Genomic DNA, 27,210 nt, shown 5'->3' on the forward strand with positions numbered 1-27,210 from the left:
TTAAGGTTCGCTGATATCAATAAACTCTTTCTCTGGGGGAGGACCACCTCGGTACCAGCTGCAAGTGCCATCGCTTCTCTTGATACAGGCATAATGCTTGGCTTGGTGCCCATAGAGCTTTCTTTCTATCAGCCAGTCTGTCCAGAGGCACTCATTTGGTGTAGTGATTGAGCAGGGCACCATGTAGCAGGTAGTAATCTGAGTGTGAAATAGTACATTCATTCAGTATATTGCAGTTTTTTTTAAAACGGCATTTATTCTCAAGGTACATAAAATATACGGTGCATAAACCCCCCAGTTCCCATCAGGGAAAACTGCCAGAGCCTGTAAGGTGGGCTCCACCGTTAGGCAGTGTTTTGTTCTGTACTCACTTTGCAGCCACAGCCCATTTGGTATCTCTGATTAAGGCTCTTCTTTTGAGACAAGGATAAATCATCCCATGGTTCAATGTAGTTGCATAAATGGATGAGGACTTTACCGTCACTTAAAATTTGGCCTGCAGCATAGAAAATAAGAAAAACAAGGCAAGCAAATAAAACTGTTTTCCAAATACTGAAATAAATTTCAAAGTACCTGAAATTTTTAATTAATTGCACCAAATCAGTCATATTTCATGCTTTTTTCAATGGATATAACTGAGAGAACTGTTCTGCTGATTGCATGCTGAATAAACGTGAAAGATTTAAGAAGGACATTTTTCAAAAGATGCTGATAATCTGCCAGCAAGGGTTGGGGATGCAAATGCAGTAGCATGTTAAACTAGATTTCACATTTTTTTGTGAAGTCAGTCTAAGCAGTTACTTCTGGTTTTATAGGTACATTAGTTGTCTTGTATTTTACCTGTCAAAAGATACTGTTTTTTGTTGTTAGCTTCTAGTTTCACTCCACAGAGTGATGAATCAAAAGGGGTGTAGACATACTGTACATCCTTGAGCTTTTCAAATCCTTTAAACATCTGAAAATTACCAGAAACAGAAAGTCAGTAGTGGCAAAGAAACAGTTGAAAACAACAGCTGAAAGAAGTATATGGTGCATTTTTCTAAAAAAGGCTTTGACATCTTAGCTTATACGAGAAAATACCAACAATTAGACCCCTCCTCTACACTAAATGGAATGTGTTGGTTATTTTTAGAAGGGAATTAGGTCTTCATTTTTTTGAAAATTATAAACTCTGGAAAAGCACATTTTTAAATGGATCTTTAAAGCTTTCTCTTCAAGTTATGTTCTACTGGCATCTTCCATTTAAGGGGTAATGCAGACACAGCATTGATCTCAAACAAGGTGCTGCAGTGTTGAAAGATGCAGAAATTTCTCAATATATGAATACAGGGACTTTTATCTTGATCAGCGTAATGGTGTGTAATGTGCAAATAACTGTTGGCAAAAGGGATCCAGCTTTTAAAATTTATAGGCTGCAGCACCAAAATGGACAGGTTCAGAGTCAAAGCCTAGGCAGCGTTCAGACGGGCTGCTCCTGAACCAGCATTTCCAACTGCGAAAATAATTCTCCAAGTAAGCCATTAAAAGATCAAAACAAATTAAGTAGTGTCCAAACGTAAGAAGGAACCATAAGATGCTAATCAACCTCAGGGTGCCTGTCATCACCTAATGTGACATAACCAAAACCCCAGCGCTTCGGGGCCCCGTTCAGTGACATCATGCTGTGTGTTGACAGCTGCGGACAATCGCAGGGCTCACGGCTCCCGAGGGCAGGCTCTCCCAGTCGCAGCTGGCGTCACTGGAAAATGTGTGCCTGTTACTCAGTTTCTCTCAGGAGACTTAAATAGTAAAGGGCACTAGAAAAGACACTGTAATATGTTGATTTTTCTGAAGCTTTATTTAGGGAATAAAAAAAGCCAAAGTTGTTGTCACTGGGCTTCTGATCCAAAAATATTAGACGTGAATTTGAAATACTTAGTAAAAAAAACAAACACACCAAACCAAGCCAAACCAGTATCCTGTACAAAGCAGCAGTGAAAAAAACAGAAAACGTGTATAATGACGCTGAAAATGTGTCAAATTTTATCAGATAGAAGTAGTCTGGTGTGTCAGCCCCATATGGAAGTTCCCAGCACGACGGCCCAGCGAGGAGGGTACAACTTTTAATATCTCATCACTTGATTTAAATGAACTTAAGAGACATTATGCGGACAACACAAACTAATTTAGCTATTAAAAAAAAAAAAGATAACTATCCATGGCAACTTATAATGGAGATCTAGTTAATATTTAATGAGTTTGGTGTTTGTTGAGGTTTTTTTGTTTAGTTAATTGGGGCTTTTTTGTAATTATAGTCTGACCTATCTCGGGTTTTCACCTAGGTATTTGTTGAAGCATTTCTTAAGATTTTAATCTCCTGTTTTATTCAGTAGATCAGATTTGATCTTCTCAGTCATATTCTCTCATCTCCTAAAAGCGTGGATACTTTCTCTGTGAAGGAATAAGATGGCTTGGTTTGATCCAGCGTCGTGGTATGATCCATTTGCATTTGAGGTTCTGGTAAGACTTTGCGGAGGTAGGAAAAAAGGGTGAGGGACTGGGAGAACAGAGGGATGTGAGCCTGATGCTAATGTCTGTGTTGATACTGTCTCTGTCCTTCTAAGGTGTGTAGCTACACAGCCATTGCTTTAAGAATTGACAATACTTTTTAAGGCTATCTGTTTTACTTTCAGTGTCTCGGGCATGATCCTGTGATTATAATTATCATAGAATCATAGAATCATAGAATGGTTAGGGCTGGAAGGGACCTTCAAAGGTCATCTAGTCCAACCTCCCTGCAAGGAACAGGGATATCTCCAACTAGATCAGGTTGCTCAGGGCCTCGTCCAACCTGGCCTTGAACGTCTCCAGGGATGGAGCATCCACCACCTCTCTGGGCAACCTGTTCCAGTGTTCTACAACTCTCATGGTAAAAAATTTTTTCCTAATATCCAACCTGAATCTGCCTCCCTCTATTTTAAAACCATTACCCCTTGTCCTATCACAAGTGGCCCTCCTGAACAGCCTCTCCCCATCTTTCCTGTAGGCCCCCTTGAGGTACTGGAAGACCGCTATAAGGTCACCCCGGAGCCTCCTCTTCTCCAGGCTGAACAGCCCCAACTCTTTCAGCCTGTCCTCATAGGAAAGGTGCTCCAGCCCTCTTATCATCTTCGTGGCCCTCCGAAAGGGGGGGGCCTTTAATAATTACATTCTTCTTTAATAATTACATTCTTCTCTTTTTGTTTCCTCTAAGCCTTTTCAACTATGTCGTGGCTTATTTTCTTAGCTTTATGTAGTGACTACTATCTAGCTTTAAAACTGCATGCATCATCGTGAAGTGTAGATACCGTTGTGTTTAGCTTGAATATCTCCTCTTATTTCCACTAGAAGACCCTACCATCCTGTGAAAGAAGTCCAGTTCTTTCAGTGAGTTTCTCTCCATGCAGCTTGTGTGGAAAAAATTGGCCATTTTGCTCATACTAGTTTAATTTGGTAAAATGTGTTGATTTCACATATGACAGTAACACCTTGGGCCTTACTTCACTCCTCTGATAACATAGGACAAGGTGTCACAAAAGCTAATGGCACTGTTTTAATATTTAGGTGGCTCCTCAGAGTTCTAACTACGACAGCCAAGGCCATCATGTTAGGAAGACAAATGCTCAATTGCATAAAAATCACATCTTGTCTCTTTACTATAATGCCATAAATATTGCAAGAAAGGAAAATAGCAGTAGTTGAAAAAATGTATGGCTTCTTAACGTGCCAGCCCACCTATATGGAACGAATAAACCCCATCATTATTCTTTTTTGTATTTCTGAAAATGAACAACAGTCATATTTAATATTTCTGTCCAAAAATACCAATGTTCTAGTGCTAAGCCTAATGCACTGGATTTAAAATAACAGAAATGTAATTTTTGTAGGAGGAGTAACATAAACCAGTCACACTAATGTTACACGTCAGACAGCCCAGAGAGCAGCACAAAAGAGAAACAGCAGCATTTTGCTGAATTTAGAGTTGCAGTAAAATGTAACCACTAGAGGTTCTGTGTTTCTTTTCCAGTAGAAGAGAGGAATTGCTGAGGGAAGCGGGTTAGCCAGAGACACGAGGCCGGTGCCATCTGACATTAGAAGGACTGTTCAGTTTATCATAACTGCAGGTCATCAAATTTACAAAATGAGAAGTCGGTCGGTCTGTAAGCACTCCAGAGAAGAAAGACTATGATAATGAAAACAGAATATTCCACCATTTGACATACACTGTTGATTTAGATTCTTTTACGTGTTCTCATCAGAGGGAAAAGGTAAGAAGTAGTGCTAGCAAGTTACTGCTCTGGTCAACGAAGTTCATAGTTACACAGGAGACCGAGATACACAGATGAGGTGTCTGAACCATGAGGCTCACAGTTTGCAGGTCTCTGACAAGCTGTTTCTGTGATGTTATTAGTCAGTCTCTGAATTGTCCTGCTGCATTGAGGTGGCCAAATCTGGTTAGTTGTATACAACATTAAATTATTTTAATTGATTATTTTACACTTACCAAATGTTTTTATGAGTATGAACCATTTAAAATTCCTCACTCTTTTCACTTTTGTAACTTGGTGCAGACTTTACAATGCTCTCTGTAACACTTTTCTACTTAACTTCAGTTAATTTAAAAGTGAGTATTTCTCAGTTGTTTTTCAGTACGCCCAGTCCTGTTTAATTTTTACTTTTATGCCAACTCAGTTATATGTTTAGAATATAACAGGTTACATCACTCTCTGTCAGTTCCTGTACGATTTACTAGGCGCAGGCAAAGCTGCCTTTATGGATTTCTTTCAGTGCCACACTGAATTTACTAGCCATCCCACAAAAGATTTGCCATTTAGAGAAGCTCCTGGTCGCTCGCCCACTCTGTATTGCGGAGGTTTCAAACAAAAATCCTTTGATTGGGTTTGTTAGAGACGCTGAGCAGGGAGCCGGGTCCCCACGCAGCTGAGCAGCCTGTGTGCCAGGGGCAGAGCCTCAGCTCCCACCTCTTCTTAACTCTCTTCTGGCCAGAAGTGAGAATTTGAAGGGTGGGACTATTATGACCCATTTGACTTTAGCCTAACTTATATGTAATGATGTAGAGCATCTTTTGTTAGAAAATAAATCTCTCTGGCTTCTCCAGTCCTAGCTGACTTGACTTCTGAAGCTTAGTGGAATTAAACGGAGATCTCTTACTGATGCCTGAGTTTTGAATAAGCCTCCATTATGGAAATTTGGGAAAAACTCCAAAGCAGCTCCAGTATATGAATGTGTTTCAGAGATTTCAGTGTGCTGTTACTGAAGAACGGGATTATAGGCTGAAAATAGTAACACAGACTAGACTTCTCATTCTTTTTTTGTGCTGAAGTATAAGGTGATTTGCATTTCTATAAGGTTGCTCAAGTGTTGCAGGGTAGCAACAGAAAATTAAAGTACTAATGGCAGGAGAATTTCTCTGGTATTTATATACTTATTTCAGTAAAGAAACATTTGAAATATCCTTAATAGTTTAAGACAGAAAGTGGCAGATGGTGAAGAGTTTTAGGGTTTGTTTTAGCATGGTAAAGAGAATTGGCCTTTTGAAATTGCTAGAAAACCTTAAGAGTCATGTGTGATTACCATGTCTGTGAATATTTACCATAGATTTTTCTTAGTAAAACTCCTGTGAGGTGATCTACTGATACAATTTGAAGGACTGAACTTTTCTGAAAGCACGCAATTGTTCACAATGATCTACTTAAGTGTTCCCAATAAGTGCAATAATACAAATTAATATAAATAATAGAAAATAATATTCTCTGGAAAATGAGAGATAAAACCACCTAGAAAACTTAAAATAAAAAAAAAAAAAACACAACTAAACAAAAAGCCCCACCAATGCACGCTAATACCTTTTAACTGAAAGAGACTGCCTAATTTTTGTGTGTTCCAGAAACAGGTAGATCATGATCATTTTATATCAGTGAGAGTTTGATGGTGACTTGAATGGCATCAAGATGTGTCATCTTAAAGTGCTTGAATGAATATGTCTCCTTATTGGAGCTGAACAAAGAATAGAAAAATCCTGTGAGATTCTGAATGACTGTGCTTTTGGGTGCTCCAGCTTTGTGTTTGCTTTCCTAGCAACACTCATACGAACGGAGTTTTGTTTGTAGGAATATCAGGGAAGGACTCCTGTTTCTGCAGGTGCCCCTGTTCGCTTACGAACAAAGGTCCTTGCTGCTTCAGCTGGCGATGCTTTCCTCAGTTTAGGAAGTTTGCATCACCCAGTCAGAGAGCTGCGATATCATAAGGCAACATAGTTGAGCAAGTATCCGCCAGAAACGGCACGTGTAACAAACACCACTCGTAGGTTGAAGCACGTTTCCATAGTCTTCATAAAGCTATGGTGAATAACAAAAACTGTCATCAAAATATAGTTTAGCAAGTAACTCATGAATGTTGAAACAGCTTGCTTTTTTTTTTTCCTTTTCTTTTTTTAACCCTACTTTGAGTTATTCTACGTAGTTCACCTAGGTCTAACCATGGAGGAAGCTGGAGCCTATTCCAGCGTAAACCATTTAGAGCTAAGCTGTAGTCATATACATTGGTTATCAGCATTGAACTTCAAAATAGCTAAGTGATTCCATGTACCTTTATTTGTTTGATTTCATACCGGATCATTTTGTGGGTATCAAGAGGATCATCACTGGCAGGAACCACCTTCTCACTGGATATTTTTGCTCGAATCACTGTAATAGAGAAAAAGATTTAAATGCAAATAAGCATATGCCTAATTTTACAAGCAATAGTGAAAATTATATTCATCAACTTCAGCACTGTTTTTACACTTTACCTAGAAGTAGATTTTAAGGCTTGTTACTATAAGAACACTAAATGGAGTTAACTCCTGAAAATAAGTGGGCTGCCTAGGATATAAATCTGAATTTCCATGTATCTGGAAATCCAAATTAAGTTCCCACTCAGTTTCGACAAATACTATCCATCAAAATCTTTGGAAGACTTGGATCCCATAGAATTTTATAAAACACCCATCATTATAATCACTGAGCAAAGGAAAGGGACGCTTCTGTTTATGACAGAAGAATTATCGATCAATTAAATAGACTTGAAGTTTATAGTCTGAAAAACCATGCCAGGAGAGACTGTAGCATCGATTTTATGCATGACATCAGAAGACAAGAAGAGAATAGTCTTTCATTTGCTTTTGTGAGACTATAGATTTTTAGCATTTTTCCTAACATGTCATTAGTTGTGTTAGCCTATATAAATTAATTGCTCCCTCTTTGACACATTTTGTTGATTTCCTATTCTTTATACAAGGAAAATATGAGATTTTGTGAAAGAAAAATTGTTTGTTTTCCTATCTGTTTGTTTGAGGCATCTCACTTGCATATACTGTTTAAAATATGTCAGGACTATTGGACACAGAGAATAACAGGATTCTAAGAACATGGTATATGGCAAAATTTTCTCTGGAGGCTTCTACCACCCAAAAGTATTTAGTATTTTGGTTTTGCTCAGTTCTGGATGGCTGCTATTGCAGCTTCTCTGCAGATGAAGTACTTGTTAGAACAAGCAACCTGTATCTACGTGGAGAGTGAGTGGCAAAGGCTGGAGCATTCAACAGATCTGTGCAAGGACATCTGCATTTTTGGATGGGAATGGTTGGATTTGCGCTCTTGTTCACAGGTATGCCTCTTTATGCAGGTAGATAGAGACTAGAAAGTATGCTTTGGTGTGAGGGCAACTCTCAGACACTTTCTTTTTTATTTTGTTTTTATTTTTCATGATGAAAGGAACCATTCTATCAAAACTTGTATGAAACAGATGTGATATTTCATAGAATATGTTAGGCTGGAAGGAGCCTCTGGAGGTCTAGTCCAACCCCTTGCTCAACTTGGATCAGGATGCTCAGTGCTGTGTCCGGCTGGGTTTTGAGTATCTCCAAGGATGGAGATTCTGCAGCCTCCCTCAGCCCCTCTTCCAGGGTTTGACCACTCTTACACTGAAATGCTTATACTTCCTGTTCACTGGAAAAAAAAACAAACTGATACAGAGGAAAATCTTTTGGCATCAAAATAATGCTTTTCCCCAAAAAACATTTATTTGCTAGATTGACCTCTAAACATCAGATCTAAAGAAAAGGAATAAGAAACCCAGATTGTAATTTCCTTTGCAGCCAAACAGAGGTCAGTCGCATCCAATAATGGGCAATTCTCATTTCCTCACTTATTAGCAGAGCAAACCAGATGTAATATCAACACGATGCAGATACCTACAGCTTCAAAGCTTGAGTCTTCTGTCTTTTGGCACAATGCTCCCACCTCCCAAGCCTTTTAAACTCTTTCAAAGGAGCATTTTAGACTTAGGGGTTGGATTGGAAGCATTCTTTTAAGTGAACTGCAAATTCCTCATTTCGAATGGTAAGTGGCAGCATCTCTTTAATCATCTGCAGATGTGTTATGTTCCCACAAATTAACAGTGCTTCTTAAGTGCTTTGATCTAATTCCAGATAAAAAGCTTGTGGATTGTGTACTACACTACTGGAGAGGTCAAATTACAATCATGTTGTTTTGGTTTGCGTTGCTTTCCTTTGCATCATTACTTCCTACAAAAAGGTTTTCTTGTTAAAGTGTTCATTCATTATGGAAGGTAAGGGGTGAGACAACAGTTGGGAGCTAGCTCCGTTCTCTTCTTCATGCCATGGCCTGGTTTGTATGCAGGAAATCTTTTCCCGTCTACTACTATTTGTAGGATAATTAAAACTACCTTTCCCCTTGTGTTTAATGTTGAAACATCACCCTTTTTCATGTTTTTATTAAAATCTGCTTGTTAGCATCAGAGGGGAACATCACAGATGATCAATGATAGCTCAAAGGGTCTCCATGGAGTTATGTGAGGCTGAAAGCATAACATTTTGGGGTTTGTCTTTAAGAGATCTTTTTCTGTGTGTGTAGAAGAAATGAAAACTTTTTTTATAGTGTGTGTGTTTCGTTCGTTTGTTTGTTTAAGAGAAAGCTTCCAGATGGTGAAGGAAGACCAAATAGAGATCTTTCTCTTTGTTTCATGACAAGAAAGTTTTATTGTTACAGGATGTCTAAATCTTTAGTTATTTGGAGCTTACTTTTCTCTTCTCCTGAAACCAGATTCAAATGCACACAGATCTTTTTGGGCCTTTTAATCTTTCTTGGGTTTTTTTCTGTGCTTTAATATTTTTTTTTTCAATCAGCGTCGTCTAGCTGTCTCCTGAAACCTCTTATTCGTGTGATTGCTTCTGCTTTTAACCACAAGCACTTCCTGATTTAGCATTCCTGGGCCTGGCCTTCTCCCTCTTCACTCGTGGTTCAGAGGGTGGTTATAACTTCGGATTCCTCCTAGTCTGCACTTCTTTTCAAGAAATGGTTTCAAGTATACCATGGCTGGCTTGGCTTCTCCTCTGTTTGGCCAAGACCAGCCTCTGGTTGTTTAGTGTAATAGTGTCATTTTATCTGTCAGGCAGTTATTGGTTCCTTATGAGGAATTTGCATATGAAATACATATGCATAGCCTTCATATTCCAGTGCCAATAGTTCAGTCTGCCTCAAACTGATTCTGCGTTAAAAATATACAAATCTTTTCAACAGACCTTCACTCTAATGTTTCAGTAGTCGGATGTAGCATTTCTGCAGTACTCCTATTTTGTAACTCATGGTACTTTTAGAAAATTTAAACTTTTATCCCCACTTTGTAGATGAAGGTTGTCTCAGGTAACTGCCCAGAGAGGAGGTTACTGTGGTCAAAGCCGTGCAGGGGTCAGGTGGAGCCCCAGAACAGAAATCACACTGGCAATTATGGGCTCCCATGGTTATGATGAGTCAGTAGCATCAAGTTGCCACCTCTGAGCAACTGCTGCTCTGATTACCAGTGTCAAGGGAGGACGATGTTCTGGGCAGTAAACCAGCCAGGCTATTGGACATCTGTTATTAGAAATGGGTTCAGAATGGTTTTATTCCTTCTTTCCTAAATAATAACAAAAATCTCCCAACCATTCCCAAATCGACAAAAGGTAATTTTGAACTGAGTAAAGGACAGAACTTACTTAGTAGAACATCAGATATATTTGTGTTTATATAAGTTGGGGGAAAAGTGTTGGGTTTTGTACAATGCAAAAGTGTTTCTATACAATAAGGGTAGATAGTTAGGTATTAACTCTGTCTTTCCCAAATCTGTGTGGTTTCTCTCTGAAATCAGCTACACTAACTATTTACCTGTAAATAAACAGTACCTTTACCTTGTGTGTTAGAGATTTTTATGATCATGAGGAACTACTGATACTAGGGGCTTTTTTTACAAGAAATTCACTGACATTACATTAATTTTACTACACTACAGTGACACATGCAATGAAATCTGACCATATTTTTCACAGAAGAGGAGACACAAAGAATTTGAGCAGTATACTGAAGGCCCCACACCAAGTCACAGGTACAAATGGAATCAGAATGAAGTAAATCCTTGCTTTTTGTCCACTGAAATTCATGTTCCCTAAGAGTAGTGTCTTTTTAACCTCGGAGTTAATTCTAAGTCATTAACAAAGGGAAAACTGTTTAGTGAAGAATTACTCTGTTATAAATTAGTATTATTAAATAATATACTCTTCTGATACGACTTTATACAGTATTATTGTACTTATACAAGTTTTAAGATGATGCTATTTAGCCTTTTTCCTTAACCTGTTTGTCACAGTACTGTTGTTTGAAGACAGGCGACTTTACTTAACACAAGTAATGAACTTTATTACTCCTTTAAAAAAGAAAACAAATTGGAGTTTACTCTCCAGCTGAATTTTATTATTCTAAGAAACAGGACATAAGAGAGAGGGTAAAAACCGATGAATAAATGAGATTTATTTTTTTTCCCCAGAATAGTAACTATAGAATGAAAAATACTTAATAAAATATTGAAGATATTACTAGACATAACAACAAGAAATCATAATTGCTTATGTGCATTCTTATTTTAAATATATAAATGTAAAGATAAATAAAATCTAAGTAAAAATAAAAATATTGCTAAGAGCAGTATAAATTTTAAAGGTGGACAGACAGAAAGGCAGACCTGGAGCTTTGAAAATCTCTTTTCTCATCTCTTTGGACTCTAAAAATGCTCAAGCTACATCCTGAACAAAGTTGTCAAGTGTGTTAAGATCAGTACTATGAGAAACACAGACTGCTATTAAACTGTTGTTTTACATAAGTTGGGTTTAGTTCAGTATTTTTGTTTCTGGGGTATGATTTGTACTGGAAGAAAAATATTTCATTGTCTTCTAGAATTAAGAGAGATTTATAGGTTATTATCATGATGGATGCACCCAGTTTGAGTAATTAGCTGCACTGGAGTTTTCATTGTATCAATGATAAACTATGTAATACCTGCGATTCGTATATGAATATATTTTTGGTTAGGGAGTTGCAGCTTAAAGCAGAACTCCATAGTGAATGAGTCCCAGTCCTTCAGCAATTGGTAGGTTAATGAACAGAAGGGCAAGGTTGTCTAGACTGGGATGCCTTAGCTGCTTTTTTGTAAAAACAAGGGCTAAATCCTGTCCCTTGCAATAGGTTCTGAGGTCCGTGAACATCGAAGTGTGGTTCTGCGTGCAGAGGAAGCCATGCTACTGGGACTCTGCCAGCCATTTGTATTGCTGGTCTGCACTGGGTTTTATATCCTTTTTCACACTTCTAAAGCTTCTTGCAAATTTTAGAAACAGTGCCTCCATTGTTGACACTGCACCAAAAATGGGCAGCTACCAAAGCTGCCAATGAAAGTCTCTGGTGGTTCTTCATCCTTCCTGCTGAATATTCTTGCTGCTTGGGGTAGGACAGCTCTCATTGAGAAAATCAGAGCGCTGAGTCCTGACATGTCCAGTTAATTAGATCCATTTTAGATTTGAGACCAGAACTAGGAGTAGCAACATCCTCAAGTAGACATCTTGAGGAAGAACCTGGGTTTCAGCTGTAGCCTCCAGTTCACTTGAGACTAAGCTTACAGGCTGCGGCATAGCTATCTGAACAGAAATTTAATCTTTATCACTCTTAGGCAGTCTTTCTCTCAAGAAATCAGAAAATTTATTGCATGTAGTACAAGTTTGCAAACAGAATCAGCTTTGCTACAAAAACCTTGAAACGAGACTTAAAAAAACTACGCTGACAGGAAAAGAAAGATGTAAATTACTACAAAATTCCAAACAAGGTTGCGATAATGACTTATGCAGCTCTCTTTTTTCCTCATATTTTATTGCCTTCATTCAGCCCTTTCATTTAATTATCTAAAATATGAGGAGTGGTTTTCTACCTGTCTCTCTAATGTCTGACACTTCAAATAAGCTGTTGCTGGATGCTGTTGCTCTTGTATGGGCAAGGACTGAGCGGCACAAGGAGAGGGATCTGAATTAAAGAGTGCTGTTATTATCTGGATGGGTTGAGGACGGCATCCCCAGTATTTATGGGAACGGATAGAAGAAAGCATCCAAATGTGCAAAAATAGGAAACAAAAGTGTTTTTCTGACATGACGTATCAGTCAGTGTATGCAGTATGAAATAAAGTAGAACTACGGACACATAATATGTATGTACGTAGTTTTGAAGGCCCCTATATTCAAATGAACTTGTATCTATAAAATGTCCTTTCACCAAAATGAAAACATTCACCTACATGATATGCAGCTGTTTCAGCTCATCCTTCTACTGTAAGGTTCCTTAAAACTTCCATCTGTCTGAACTTCTTTTCCTCTTTGGGGTGCAGTAGCTTAAACTTGCTGTGTAAATGTCTCCAATTCCTAGAGGATCACACCTGGAATATGGATCAAGGGGAAACAGAGTGACAACTGCAGGAGCCCCAGCTGCAGAGACCTTGAGTTTTATTCAAAACTTGATGTTTCAATTCAAAAATTCTTCTTGTCCAAAAGTCTTGTTGTTTTGGTTTTTTTTTCTTTTTTTCTTGAGCGGAGGATGCGGGGGTTTTTTAGTCAAAAGCCTATATACAGACTCTTCTCAAAAGAGATAAAGGAAAGAGGTTTGCACTTCTGGATTTCGCCTCCTTGCAAATGCTTTTGTGAGATTCAAAGGAAGCAAATACCACTGCTACAGAAATTGCAGTAGTTCTTATTTGGTTGTCTCTGTTCCTGCATTTTAGCAGTTCTGTTGTTCTGATCATAGGCTGTGAAACACGGTTGGAAGATGACAGTGGCTCTAGTGCATCTTGAGTTTATATGCTTATTGAAACCCTTCATCAAGTGAACATTTGGGAAAATATAGTCCAGGTCGTTTGTTTGAAGCTGGAAAGGTCAAGTGCCTAGGTCAGCGATCTAAAATAATTGTGTAGTAAACCAGGAAACAACTAAACCAGATCTGGGCTTTGCAGGCCATATGGAGCTGCTCCGTGGAATGCCTTTCTCTGTTCCTGTGGTCGTATGCTTGTGTTACTTCCAGGCATATACCTTTTCCTCCATTCTGAGATCTCCATTCTTAGTTCTGAGTAGTGAAGAGGGGAAGGGCTTCTTATGAAACATTCATAAAACCGTATTTATGCTCGTTTGTGTTTATGCTTATTTCGTAACCCTCACTATGAAATGGGGGTTATCTTCCTACTTGGTTGGGGGTATCAAAATAGAAAGTCATAGTAAATCCTCAGTTTACCTGGTCGTAATTTTACCGGTGCTAATGCAGCTTTATACTGTCTGATAAAAGATATGCCAGTCTGTTTTTAAGAACATAGACCCCTCATTTGAATAAGTATAAAAGGCTTTCTTAATTTTATATGCGTTAATTTATTTTGCAGTATCATGAGGGAAGCTTCCAGAATTGACAGAATCATAGAATGGTTAGGGCTGGAAGGGACCTTCAAAGGTCATCTAGTCCAACCCCCCTGCAAGGAACAGGGACATCTCCAACTAGATCAGGTTGCTCAGGGCCTCATCCAACCTGGCCTTGAACGTCTCCAGGGATGGAGCATCCACCACCTCTCTGGGCAACCTGTTCCAGTGTTCTACAACTCTCATGGTAAAAAATTTTTTCCTAATATCCAACCCGAATCTACCTCCCTCTATTTTAAAACCATTACCCCTTGTCCTATCACAACTGGCCCTCCTGAACAGCCTCTCCCCATCTTTCTTGTAGGCCCCCTTGAGGTACTGGAAGACCGCTATAAGGTCTTCTGATGCATCAGCTAGTCAATGACGTAATACTAATGATTTTCACTCGAATATTGGGATCGACTATGTTGAAATAACTAGAGACAGTGTTGATAGTGCCACAGGTTGCATTACAGCAAGAACAAAACTCAGCCAAGAGTTGTCTGTTAACAGTTACAACCAAAGGATAGGTGATTATCTTCAGAGTGTTTACCTGTAGGATTAAGAAAGGGATTTATCAACACTTTGTCACTCTTTCTCTATTAGTGATCTGCGTGATCCAGCACCACCCCCTTCTTCTAGTGTACAGGTATTAAAATACTTTGTATTCTGCAAGAGAAGAACGGGGGTAAATCTGGTAGTTAGGTTCTTGGCAGTGTCTTCAAGTTTTGGAGGTGGGTTAGTTCAGCAGGTTCAGTATGAGACTGGAAAGGAGAGGAAGCTTAAAATCACAGAAGAGACTGTAATTCATTCCTCCTCATAATCAAAGAGCTGCTCCAGGTGGAATTTCATAGATTTCATAGATTTCATAGATTTCATAGATTTCTAGGTTGGAAAAGACCTTAGAGATCATCGAGTCCAACCATTTCTATGATCAGAGTAGTCTGGCCAGCATGTACAATTGCAGGTCAGATTTGCTTACGGTTAAAATCAGGCATCTATCTGTAACTGGCCAAGAATTTAAATGTGAACATCCAGAACGCAAATTAAAAGTTTGCGAGCAGAACTGGCCTCATCTACCGTATTCACCTAAACTGAAGTTATGGTAAAATAATGCTAGGAGTCCAAGATAAAGTCCAAAGATAGGATGTGGACACACCATTTCATTTACTTTTTTTGTGTCTAGATGCCAGATACTATACCCAGTATATTATGGTGCAGTCTTACAAACTCTTGGTCTCTTGAAGAAGAATACTGGCAAGTTATGCTATGGAAACTGCCAGAGGAACCCAAGAACACAGTTTTGAATACTTAGGTTCCATGAGTATAGAGATATGTTGAAAAAATATAAAATTATTCTTTAGATTGGAAACTAGGCATTTGATATGCTTACCTTGCAGAGAGGGAAGAGTCAGCAGGCAAGGAGAATAACCTTAACTTCAGAAAAGAAGAGGAATCTGCACAGAATTTGTCCCAATGGACGAAAATTAAAGAGCTCACTTTAAAGCAATACTGCACAGGATAGAAAAGATAGAATAGATAGGTTGGATAGAATTCTAAATAAAATAGTGTGCATTGGCTGCTGATTTATATTGCTTACAAAACCTCTAAAATGTACGAGAGGTTGTAAAAGTCTTGCTCCGTACTTTACAGCAACTGTCCTGTCTGTACAGCATTACCATTTGCCCTGTGGAACTCTGCCATATTTTTAACTAAATATGCTAAATTATTCAGTGATGTAATAGACTTACTTGCCACATTTGCTTATTGTAAAGCTTTGAGTTTCACCAATGAAGACAGCAAATTAACTCTCTCAAACATTCATGTAATATATATTCATATATCTGTATATGGAAAACATCATAATTTCTCAAAATATGTATGAAAGGAAGATTGTAGTGTTAGCAGTACTAAAAGAGCATCGTAACTTTGCTTTAACCTTACACGTATCGCTAATGCTGCCGAAAGAACGCAATTTGTCCAAAAGAAGGCAAAAGTTATTGATTGACATTAAATCGATGGTTTAAAACACGTAATTAAATACCTAATGTGTGGCTTTACATACACTCTGACATTTTTAAAGCAGATTATTTTAGAGACTTAGAAATAATTTTTAGGAGAATGAAAATTTTTATTTTCTTACATTTGCATTTCAGTATTTGATTTGCTTATGTCAGCTTCCAAAAGAATCAGCAGTAATGCTCTCAGTTATTTGAAATCTCTGAAAAAGGGAGGTATGAAATATGGTAGATGTGTCTGTACTGGATATTGGTACTTGAGCATTCACGTGGAAATCTTTCCTGTGTTACGTGTGTTTGGAGCAGGGATCATGCCTGCTGCGTTTTAATGAAACAAAGTAATGAGTAATACTGTCAAGTGCCAGTACCATGAGAATAATGTTACGGCTTAGTAAATTGCTCTTAACCTGAAATGTTTAAGGCCTTTTCAAAGCAAGTTCCTTAACAGCAAATATTCTGGTTTCTCTGTTCGTGCTGAAGGATTTGCCAACTATAGTCTCATAAAAATGCCATTATTTTTTATCCTCTTCCCATTTATAATTTTCTTCATTTTTCTCTGCTCTGAGTCAAAAAAAGGCTCTACTAGTGCTATAACTGCCATTTCACGTATTTTGAGTTGAGATGGTCTGTATGGCACGCAAAAAGGTCTGTACTCTGTTTTGAAAAAACACTCTACTTTTTATTGCTTCAGTTATTTGGTTTTCAACTTGGAGGAATGTAAATCCTTATCTTTATTTATGATGAGTAACCTGAGTTAAACTCACAAACAACTTGCACTTTTGCAAATTGGCTCAGATTTATTTGTGGTCTTTCTAAATCTGGTTGTTATGAATTTACTGGAACACTGAAAGGGCTTCATCTTCTGTTCTTTATTGTAGTAATTTTTACTTCTTCAAAAAAGAATTTGGCATCCATGTGGTTTAGGCTCCATCCTTTTAATGCAAAATATGTCTGTTTCATTCTGTTCTTCTATTTTGTGTATATATATGTATGTTTGTTTGTTTTTATGGTTTACAAGAGCCATAATTCTTGTATGTCAAGCACTTCCAGTCAGCTAGAGACCACTTCTGCTATGGGTGTCCAAATGCGTTACCATCAGTAGGTTTTTTCAATCAAAATTTGCTGGCCACCATCATCACCTGTGAAAAATAATTTCATCGTATGCACATATTTTTTTCTTCTTATACAGAAGATTCTAGATCTTGCAGGTGCCAGGGAGTAGACTGGAAGATGAGTCGAGGTGCTGAATGAAAACTGGTAACATTTTGTCAAAATGGTTCACGCCGTGATCGTGGGAGATCAAAGATGACTCCTAGATTCCCACAGGAGTGCTGCCAACTCCTTGACGATAACAGTGGTTTGGTGATAACATAGATAGACCAGTACTCTGCTTTGAGAATAAATCTGGCAAATCTTTCCAGTGTCTGATGTTGCCACAGCCATCCAGTGCAAGTGTTCCACACAGTTTTTTGCTTACAACATAAAGGAGACTGCAACCATTCTTTTGCAGTGGTGATTTCTGAATTATTATGCAGGCTTTTAATTTTTCCAGACTTCAATAGAGAGATAGATGATTACTTCAGGATATCTGCTGGGATGCTGGATAATCCTTACTCTTTGGGGAGTGGAAATCTAACATTAAACCCCCTCTTCTTTCTTTTCTCTTTTGAGAACCAAGCAAGATGCTATTGAATGATCTTTAGAAAGATCAAATGTGTTTAGCAAACAGCTCATCTGTCAATTTATCTTTCAACAGGACAGATCAGTATCAGCAGTTTCATTTCCTATCTGTAACCCAACTCAGATGTTTGAAGCTGTTGTACTAGTTCGATTCTAGGCACACAGAACCCGCCTGGACACGTTCTTGTGTGATCTGATCTAGGTGGTCCTGCTCCAGCAGGGGGATTGGACTAGATGATCCTTTGAGGTCCCTTCCAATCCCTGACATTCTGTGATGCTGTGATAAACAGAATGGAAACAGCAGCAAAGCTGCTCCAATACTGAGCGAATCTGAAAAAATCTTTTCCTTTGTGTTTGCAGAATGGATTTCTTAACATTAAGTCTGCGTCGTTACTATTCACGCTTGCTCCACAACTCCTAGACCCAAAGTCAGGGAATCTTTTCAACTAAAGATGTTTATGCTAGTGAGGATGTAAAGACCATTTTATTTTTCCTGCTTTGTGTTTTAGTTTTCTGATATTCCATCAATAAATGCTTATAGCCATCTGTAAAATAACTAAATCAGCAGCACAGTCGTTAACTGAAGCACACTTTCTGAAATCACGAGAAAGAAAAATAGTGGAACTTACTGGACTATTTAGACACAAGTGTTTTGGATCTGTAACCACAGAGCTTGTTGAAGAACGTAACTGTAACAATAGCAGGGTTTTTTCCTTAATTCTATGGAAAGCAATATATGAGAGCATTGCCTAGTCGTCTTGGTGCTTCCAGTTGCATGAGAAGGTAAGTATGGTGAGATAAGTCGTATCTGTAACTGAAAAATCAATCCTTATAGTAAAGATTTATCGCTTGGGCTAAACTGACTCCATGGAAACTTCTGAAGTTGAAGATTAGTTTAAAGTAAGCATTGGGCCAGACCTAAATTCTACTAACCCAACGCAAAATAGGAAACTAGTAGAAAAAGATGGTGGTAGACCTACATATTGGACGTTGAAGGGGAAAGGTCCTAAATGCTTTTGAAAATGTTTAACATATTAAATAGTATGGGTCCCTCTACCCAATTAGTACAGCCACTGTGCAAATGTTTTAGTTACAGAAGACAGGAGTGAAACACCTTACTTTTTGAGATGATAAATTAGGATAATTCATTGTTCACTGTTATTCAGGGCATTTTTATTCAGAAAAAAATTACTGCATTCCAACAACTCACCTTTTTGGAAAAGCCATGAATACTTCAGAAGTGAATAAAGCAGATACCAAGGATTATTTGTCGCCATTTCATACAGCTATTAATTAGCACTGTGTTATTTTTCAATGTAAATGCTTTGCAGAATTTGGTTACTCTTTTGTGTTTTATTAACACAAAACTGCTAGTCTGGATGCAAAAGGCATTTCCATTTGAGGCTTTCAAAATATTCAAGCTCATTAGGACTCTCAGGTAGGTCAGGATTTAGTGAATCTCTGTGTGTTTTTGGCTCGGGATGCAAAAATTCCTTGTGTTGAAAGCAAGAGTTGATTGAGTTTGGCTTCCTCGTTAAACCAGAAGATGACGCAGTTCTAATTTTTTTTTAATTAGAAGAATACATTCAATTTACAAGAGTGAGGTTTTAAAATCTAGATTTTATAAAGTTTCAAATAGAAGAGGTGAGTGTATTTTTAACAGCTGTGTGATATTCTTTTGACTTAAATATTACCTAAAAAATTGCATGATTTCCTAATGTTGTTCAAGGTCAGTTTTATTTTTCTGCACTGTTTTTACAGCTGCTACTCATGTTACCAGAAATATTTCTCTCTACTTCACAAGCCTCAAATACCACATCATTTGACTAGTAATCAACATCTGCCTAATTTCAGCTGAAGAATAACACTCTCTTTATGCTCCAAAGCCTGTAGAACAACATACATAATGTTATTGTAGATTTCCATTCATAGCCGCTTGCCCCTTCCTCCGTGCGGAAGAAACTCCACATTATTGAGCTACTTTTTAATGAGAAAGTTAGGGATTAAAGCAGGTAGATTAATAGGATTAAGAGTTTGGCAGCCTTTCATGTTCTGTGGTTTATATTATTGAATCTTTGTTTCTAAGTTTGCATTTTGTTTTCCACACAGTGAGCGTAGAGCGTTGGCTTTGAGATCACAGGGTTTTAGTTTCTTAGCACGATAATGCATGCTTTTAACTAAAAGTAACACGATTCCTGAATTTTCTTATCCTGTATTTATAACATACTCAGCAATGAGTTGGTGTTACCGAGTTACTTCTAAATCAGGCAACATGCATAATTCTGAGATTTCATTTTACTACACAATACTCAGCTCTGTTTTTTTCACTAAAGCTGAATTATTTGCAGTCGTCAACTGTGTTCTAATAGACAGGAACGTTGTGCTCAGTGGATTTGGCTCCTTAAATTTCTGTTCTGTTGTTCAGTTTCATGATGCCACCTCATTTTACAGCTACAACTTTTGAGCTGTTGGACTGCTGCCATGAAAAAGTTCAACGAGCAAAGGAAAGGAGAGTGACTGCATTTTTCCAGACTGAGCCCCGTTTTTTGCTTGAATGGCAGGGTTCTGGAGAGCAGTCATTTACAGAAGGTGGGAAATCGTTTCTTAGAGTTACATGATACTGGCAATGCGATTCAAGTCTTTAACTCAGAACTGAATTAAATTAGAGAAATGGAATTTTGAAGTAAGTTCTCAAAATGTTTGCTTCTGTCTTAAAATCTCCAGTAGATGTAGGGTTATTTGTAGATCTTACTCAGTTAATACTTCCTACTCCCAAACAGGAAATTCGGTCTTTATCCTAGGAAGCTGTTTCACTAATGTTTTGTTAAATGTTAGCTGCAAATGGATGGACTTGAACTGCTATTCCCATAGCAGCACTCCAACGATTCATTGAACAGGAATATGGAAGTGTTTTATTGGACCTTCACCGAAGACCGGTTCAAATACGTGTAGCTGTAAGTCGTCATTAACAGCACTGCATCTCTGCAGTCAGCGCAGTCCTTTTTTTGCATTTTTGAAAGTTTCTGGCTTTGATGCCAAAGAATTTCTATGTGCTGCAATTATGACTTAATTGTAATACACAGGCATTTGTGCCAGTGATGGGCCTTCGCAGAGTTGCAGGTATTTTATCTTTGGTAAGAGCTTCACTCTAAGGGCATTGGTAGCTACTTTAAACTAAGTAGCTTCCTAGGATTCATGTTGTCTAGGGTTCTTAAAATTTTATTTGAAAATGCTATTAATGGGTATAAAAGTATGCATAACAGACAAGTAAGAAAAATCGCTGTGTAATTCTTTCCTACTTACAGAAGTAAAGAAACCTGTCCCCTTTTGTGTAACTGACTTTGGCAGGACTTTGTACAGCCAAATAGGTGAAAGGTGCTTTTGATATTTCTGTCATTTACAAGTCTTGAAATGTGAGTTAAGGGCAAAATGTCTGTTTCTCAATAATTTTTGTTAATGAACTTAGACATATAACAAAAAGTGGCTGTTGGGAAGGGTATGACTGTTAGTAATTCCTACATGCCAACATTGTTTTCTGAACACTTGTGAGACTCTCTTGAGCACAGGACTGGGATTCAGCTTTTCTCAGCCACCTGGGGAGGACACGAGGGTAAGAGAATTACCTCATTTTCGGCACCTCTGCATTAAGCCTACCAAATATGAATAACTACTTTTGAGATTAGTATAATTTCTAGCTAGTATTAAGATGATTCATTGGTTAATATAATCAGGGTTCTGAAGATGTTGTTCTGGCAGCATGCTCTTTCAGTGGCACTAATACTCTTGCAGTTTCTTCATAGTAATTCTCGCAAGAAACGTGCTCAGGTGCTGCACGTTGCCTGTTGTTTGAGAGAGAACTCAAACAGCCAAAGCCCAGTACCTTATTTCTGTAATTGAATTCACAGTTCTTGGAATAAAAACTCAGCTTTTGTTTCTGTGAGGGACCCCTGAGAAGTGGTAGCTGCATAATCCTTTCCAGTCAGTGGGAAGTTACTCTAGAAACATACCCATGCATTATTGTCACTGATTTCCACTCTGGAGGAATGACATGGCTACGGAGGGGTAAGACATGCCTCGGTTTGGCAGGACAATAATACAAATGCAGATCATAGTGCCAAGTACTGTAATCTTTCTCTGCTATGGAGGAAAAGCCTGAAAGACTGTAGGCAACTCCGAGGTGTGAGCTGTGTGACCCTGTGCCTCTCAGTGAGGTGTCTGAGAGCATGGCCTGTGACCCAGGGTCCTGCCAGGGTCTGCCCACAGCCTTCTCCAGTGAGGCCATCTCACCCATTCGCTCAAGCAACAGCTTCAAGAGTTGGAATTTTTTACAGGACTCCGTTGAAACCCTCTCAGAAGTCTAAGGTATGTTTCATTGCTGTCGTTACTGGTCTCTTGTTACGTGGTGTGGTTATTGGTGTTTGTAGGAACACTGTACTCCCAAAGACATGGAGACTAATTATGTGGTGGCTTGATTGTGTGTCAAAACCCCCGCTGAAGGTGCTCATCAACCTAAACATGCAGGTAATCAGCACCTGTATGATCACACTGCTCACAGCAGTCAACTCTGGGATTAACAGTATGGGGAGTGCATATAACATCATATAGTGAGAATAAAATATAAAGTCTGCTTTAATGTCACTGTTTCTCCCCTAACTTGGAAGGAGTACATTCTACATTTCTAATACATTTTCCAGTGCTGATTTTTCCCATCAGGCAAAGTTACTTCCCACTCTAACGTACAAATTAATCCATTCCAGTACAAAACTTTGATATTATATTGCAGAGAGGCAAAATCGTGGGACACTGAGCCGTGAAAGTTTTAATATGAAATTCAGTAATAAAGAAATACCATATTGTAATTTTATCCCAGAGGAGCTGATCTTTGAAAACGTAATTCTGGTGTATTTAAATAAAATTTTTACTGTTATTTTTAAATGTGATTAAAATTTAATATATCATCTGGCACATCTTTACAATGGCTGATCTCAGTGATCTTATGAGATTTTAACAGGCTGAAAATGCTGCCAAGCTCCAGCTGTAAAGCTTCCATCATACTTCGAAATGTGCCACTCTTCTCCAAAGCAATAGAACTATTCTCTGAAGATATGTATTTATTTGTACTCAAGATCTGTTAGTCATTTGTGTTGGAGTGTGGTGTCCAATATTCAGTAAAAATATCATTTTGCATATACATTTAAAAAGAAACAATAATAAGTTTAAATCGGGAAGAATACATCTGCCTTTAAAGGTAGGGTAGTGGTGTTACATAGCTAAGAAATGCAAAGTATTTACAGATTTGTCTTACTGTCCAAAAAATAACCTTGCTTATGCCTAAGAAGGAAAACCAGCATGAATTAAAAGTGACAGACTTTAGAAAGGAATAAGTCCTCTCCACCTATACCATTTCTCTGTACAGATTGTCTAATTTGATGTGAACATTGGTTTAGAATTGAGTCCAGGATTGAAGTCTGTAGCAAAAGGGAAATCTGTTACCTTGCTGCTAGCTGGTAACCTCAATTGCATCCATGGTTCTGTCCAAAAAAAGCCAGTATCAGAGGAATTTTCTTATATTGGCTTGAAACTGTGGTAGCTCGCTACTGAACTTGAAACGTTAAAGGGCACATACTCATCACATTTTATTTCTGTGAGGAGAAAGTCTCTTGGATTCTTCTGGGGCAGGGATCTGCACTGACCATTAGCCATGCAGTGCCTGGAATTGCTATTTAATAAACCTCCTGTCTCTGTTTCCAGTGAAAGTCCTCTGGAGAAGTATAGGTGTTCACTGGGGTTTGAAAGCACTCAGCACGTTGTAGGAGGGCCTCAGCACCATTTGGAAGAACATAAGAGGAACATATCTCCCTTTTTCTTTTAGAAAAGGTGTGTGTCTTCATGGTGCTAGGCGCTTCCTACAAATGAGGGTTTACCTCTCTTTGAAATGAAATCTAAAAATACTGAGAAGGTCATGAAAACTGCTTGAATTTGTACAAAATCACCCCTCTTGAGGCTTCGAGGGAAGATTAACCAACCCCAGGTCAGATAAATGGCAGGACTGGCATGGCACTCATGATTTACTACCCATCATCACTGTTCTTCCTGCGGTGTACAACCATGTAACACCTGCAGGGCTCTTCACTCATTGCTTACCCTAGTTTTAGGCAGCACCTTGCAGGACCAGACTCTAGGTCTGGCAGAAAGCCTCTGGTTTCTATCAGGTTACTCAGGTTGTGTGGTGGCTCTGGTTTATTTAGAAAGAGGCTAAAGCCACAAAAGCCTCCTGACGGTAAAAGACAAAGTGTCACAGCACTAATCATGTGAGCAAAAGTGAAAAGAGCTTGTCCCCAGACTTAATTAATTTCTCTGCTTGTGTTTTTTCTTGGGTATCTCATGTGAACGCTGAGGTTCCTGAGTGGCTTCACGCATTCAGTTAGTGGCTCAAGTAATGTCTATTGATTCAGCCCCCTCCACTTCCATTTTCACTCCACCAAAACCACCAGTGATCCTAAAGGAAATTGAAAATGTTACAGATATCTAGTGAAACTGAGAAATAATGCAGTAACTGAAGTATATATAGTGGTTGGTAGCTCTATGAGCAAGACTGAGACTTTCAGTTTTTACTTTACTGTGAAATTTAAAGGCATGGCATGGCTTCTGTTTTTTAATAAGATGTGATAGAGTTTTATTCTGCAAGGAAATACTTGAATGTGTTTGTGGGTACAGAGACGGATGAACTTAAAAATAACTGAAAAAAAAATTGAATAGTTTCAGCAAACAGCTGGATGAGCATTTAACTCCCATAGATTTTGATAGCCGAAGAGCTGTCCCTTTCTTTGTTTATCAATATTTTGGAGGTATGGAAATGTTGAAATTGAAGTACAAATCTTCTAAAATCTTTTTAAAAAATAATCTCTAAGTATGATGATATTAACAGGAGAAGTTTGAGGGATGCTACTGCATGGGATCCTCACTAGCACGTCCAGGGTTTCACAGCCGCTCTTAAGACCCAGGTGGCCCGAAGGACACAGGTGTGGCTTCAGACCTGCTTTGCTCAAAACAGAGCAGAGCCAAGGAGGCACAGCCCTAATTCCCAGGGGCTGGTGTAGCATCCCAGGCTCCTTCCCCGGGCAGCCCCAGCCCACAGCCTTCTCGCCTGGGCACGGGGTGAAAAAACAGAGACTGTTGGCATCAGCAGTGGAGGAGGTGTCTTTGCCAATCTGGTTAGTGGAGTTTTCTCTTACACAGGGCAGAGAACTCCTCTGGTCTTCTCCAGCTCCTATAAAGTAATTTTGCTCTGCTTATGCAAGGTATTGTGGCCAAAGCAAATCAAATCAAATTCTTCCATGAATGCTTAGAGCAAGTTTTATGTCTACATATATGCAAATGCATATATAAAAATATGTATACACATATTTATATGGATGAATAGCTACATCTCTCTATCATTTTATAATATATAGAAATGCTATTTTAAAATGATAAACATTAAACAAAAGGATTCTTGATATAAACATTCCTTTGCCAAAATGTACAACTTACTTAAATAGGAATATTTATAGCAGTGAAAGCTTAAGCATCAAGTCCAAATATAAAGTGGTTTTATTCTACAGTCTTCAGTATTTAAATATAAATAAAAAGTAGCATATATCTACCATTTGTAAAATATATCTAAGAATGGAAAAAATCTCAGTATATCTAACAAGAATGGCCAGATGGCTTCCCTAAGGAAGACGGCACATAATGAGTATTTTAAGTTTTCTCTGTACTGAGAAATTGTTTATTTAGAAAAATCTCTGCATTAAGTCTGTTGAAAAAACTGTCACTTTCTTTTGTACAGGAATGCAACAGGCTAACAGAGTTAGACGTATACATTATGGTTAAGCTCCTGGTAGCACAACTTCTCTTTTCTTTCACACCTCAAACAACCCCCAGTTTGTAATGCCTGGTGTAGGTACCTTCATGAAAAAGATTGCTTAACACAACCAGATTAAAAACCAATTTAACTGATGGCCACAAACAGAGCTTAGAGTTTGTCATGGCTACAAAGATTTTCTGTCAGGGTATGAAAGCAATTAATCAGTATGCAGAAGGTATTGCCTGCCCCATAGAGATGCTAATTTTGTGACACTTTGGAAACTCATGTTCTACATTTACTGTTCACACTAGAGGGAAGCTAACCAGCCTTAGCTTGAGCTCATGAAATCAAAAGACTGCAAAATGTCACATTTTCTTATCCCCATGCAGTCTGATTTTGAGATCTTCAGGTTTTTTCTCTAAGTTGTTTGACAAGCGCTGTGCTGATTGAATATCATGAAACACAATTGTCCGAAAGACTGGGAAGTTAGATTTGTACAGAACTGCTGTAGCCACTTTATCTGCAGAAAATAAAGGGCTTATCAGTTTTCTGCTCAAGTATTTTTGGAAAATGACAAAAAAAAAAAAAACCCACAACCAGTAAAGAAATTGTAGTATAGCAGAACAAAGATCAAGTGTTTCAGCATGTTATCACTGGGGACTTTTATTTTGTTCTTTTTTTTTCCTTCCCCCCCCCCCCCCCCAAAAAAAAAATGCTATAAAAACATCTATAGACATAGTTTACATGTATCAGACATATTTAGACAGAATATCCTATTTCAGATACTGTTAACAGTAGCCATTTGAAAGTTCTGGTATTCTTCCCTGCTTACTCTAAGGCAGGACCTAATGTAGAAGCTGTTCCTATTTAAAAAAAAAAAAAAAAAAAAAAAAGAGGCACTAAATAATAGAGTAATTTCAACAGTTTGTAACCACAAAACTTTTTTTCCCGAAAAACAAGAAAAGCAGAACAGCCGCTACTATTTAATTTTTTTTCCATAGCCCTCTCTTCAAAAGGGATCTCTGCAGAGTTTGTTCTCAAACCCTTGGAGAGACGGAGCCACCTGGTTACACACATTCCCCGCGGCCGCACAGAACCATCGCAGCAGCCAGAGCAGCTCGGTCCCGTTTCCTCCCCGCGGAAGGAGCCGAAACCCCGCGGCCGCCCCGACTCACCCAGCGCCGCGTCGCAGATGAGCTGCTGCGGATGAGCCGGCGCGCAGCTGCACGCCTCCGCCTGCTCCTCGGCTCTGCGCGACAGCAGCAGGAGCGCCGAGAGCACCACGGTGCTCGGGACGGGCTTCATGGTGCCTCCAGCACAGCCGATGGCTCAGCCCAGAGGAAAGTGCGTTCTTGCTGCTGGGTTTCTGGCTGGACTTCCCGACGGCTGGGTTCTTCCGCGTGCGGTGCGATTCCAGCCGCCTGGGGTGGCTTAGGAAAGCCCTCTAATGCTCGCTCCGAGTATACGCTTATGTTAACCGACTTGTCAGTCCCCTGACATAGGACCCTCTTATTTATGGCCCTGACACTGACTCCTAACTCCGCCTTCCTTTAAGGAAAAAGCACATCATTGGTGAGAGTTACGGTACCGGCACAGAGGTTACCTTAGCCAGCGTTGCAATGTTGCTGTCGTGAGTCAGTACGACTATTCATAATCCAAAGCCTCTACAAAAACATCTTTTACAAGTCCCCGCAGCTGATCTTGGGATCTTTAGCAGAAGAAAGATTTTATCTTCTTTTAGTGAATTTCCTTCCAGTTCGAAGTTACAAACTAGTTCTGCTACCTTCTCGAGCTTGGCCAAGAAAACAAAGCTGTCCTGTTTTAAGCTGTTTTCGTTT

At 38.7% G+C, this 27,210-nt stretch overlaps 2 protein-coding genes across 5 annotated transcripts in view; one reads left to right on the forward strand and one right to left on the reverse strand.

Annotated features, from left to right (window-relative positions):
* Positions 1–26,677, reverse strand: TIMP4 (TIMP metallopeptidase inhibitor 4). The gene is made up of 5 exons (XM_086619034.1): positions 26,548–26,677; positions 6,628–6,725; positions 841–955; positions 372–496; positions 1–198 (listed from the first exon to the last, which is right to left on the reverse strand). The coding sequence occupies exons 1-5, from the start codon at positions 26,675–26,677 to the stop codon at positions 1–3; spliced, it is 666 nt and encodes a 221-aa protein (XP_086475160.1).
* Positions 1–27,210, forward strand: part of SYN2 (synapsin II) — a 187,407-nt gene that overhangs the window by 98,493 nt on the left and 61,704 nt on the right. The gene's annotated exons all lie outside the window — the stretch shown is intronic.

This window comes from Tauraco erythrolophus, chromosome 12 (assembly GCF_009769465.1).
Source record: "Tauraco erythrolophus isolate bTauEry1 chromosome 12, bTauEry1.pri, whole genome shotgun sequence".
NCBI classification, from domain to species: Eukaryota; Metazoa; Chordata; class Aves; order Musophagiformes; family Musophagidae; genus Tauraco; species Tauraco erythrolophus.

Excerpts from the sequence above, each read along its gene's own strand:
- TIMP4 (XM_086619034.1), bottom strand. The coding sequence starts at position 26,677 with ATGAAGCCCGTCCCGAGCACCGTGGTGCTCTCGGCGCTCCTGCTGCTG. Across the intron at positions 6,726-26,547 it reads CATCTGCGACGCGGCGCTGG|TGATTCGAGCAAAAATATCC; the intron begins GTGAGTCGGGGC and ends TCTCTATTACAG. Across the intron at positions 956-6,627 it reads ATGAAATCAAACAAATAAAG|ATGTTTAAAGGATTTGAAAA; the intron begins GTACATGGAATC and ends GGTAATTTTCAG.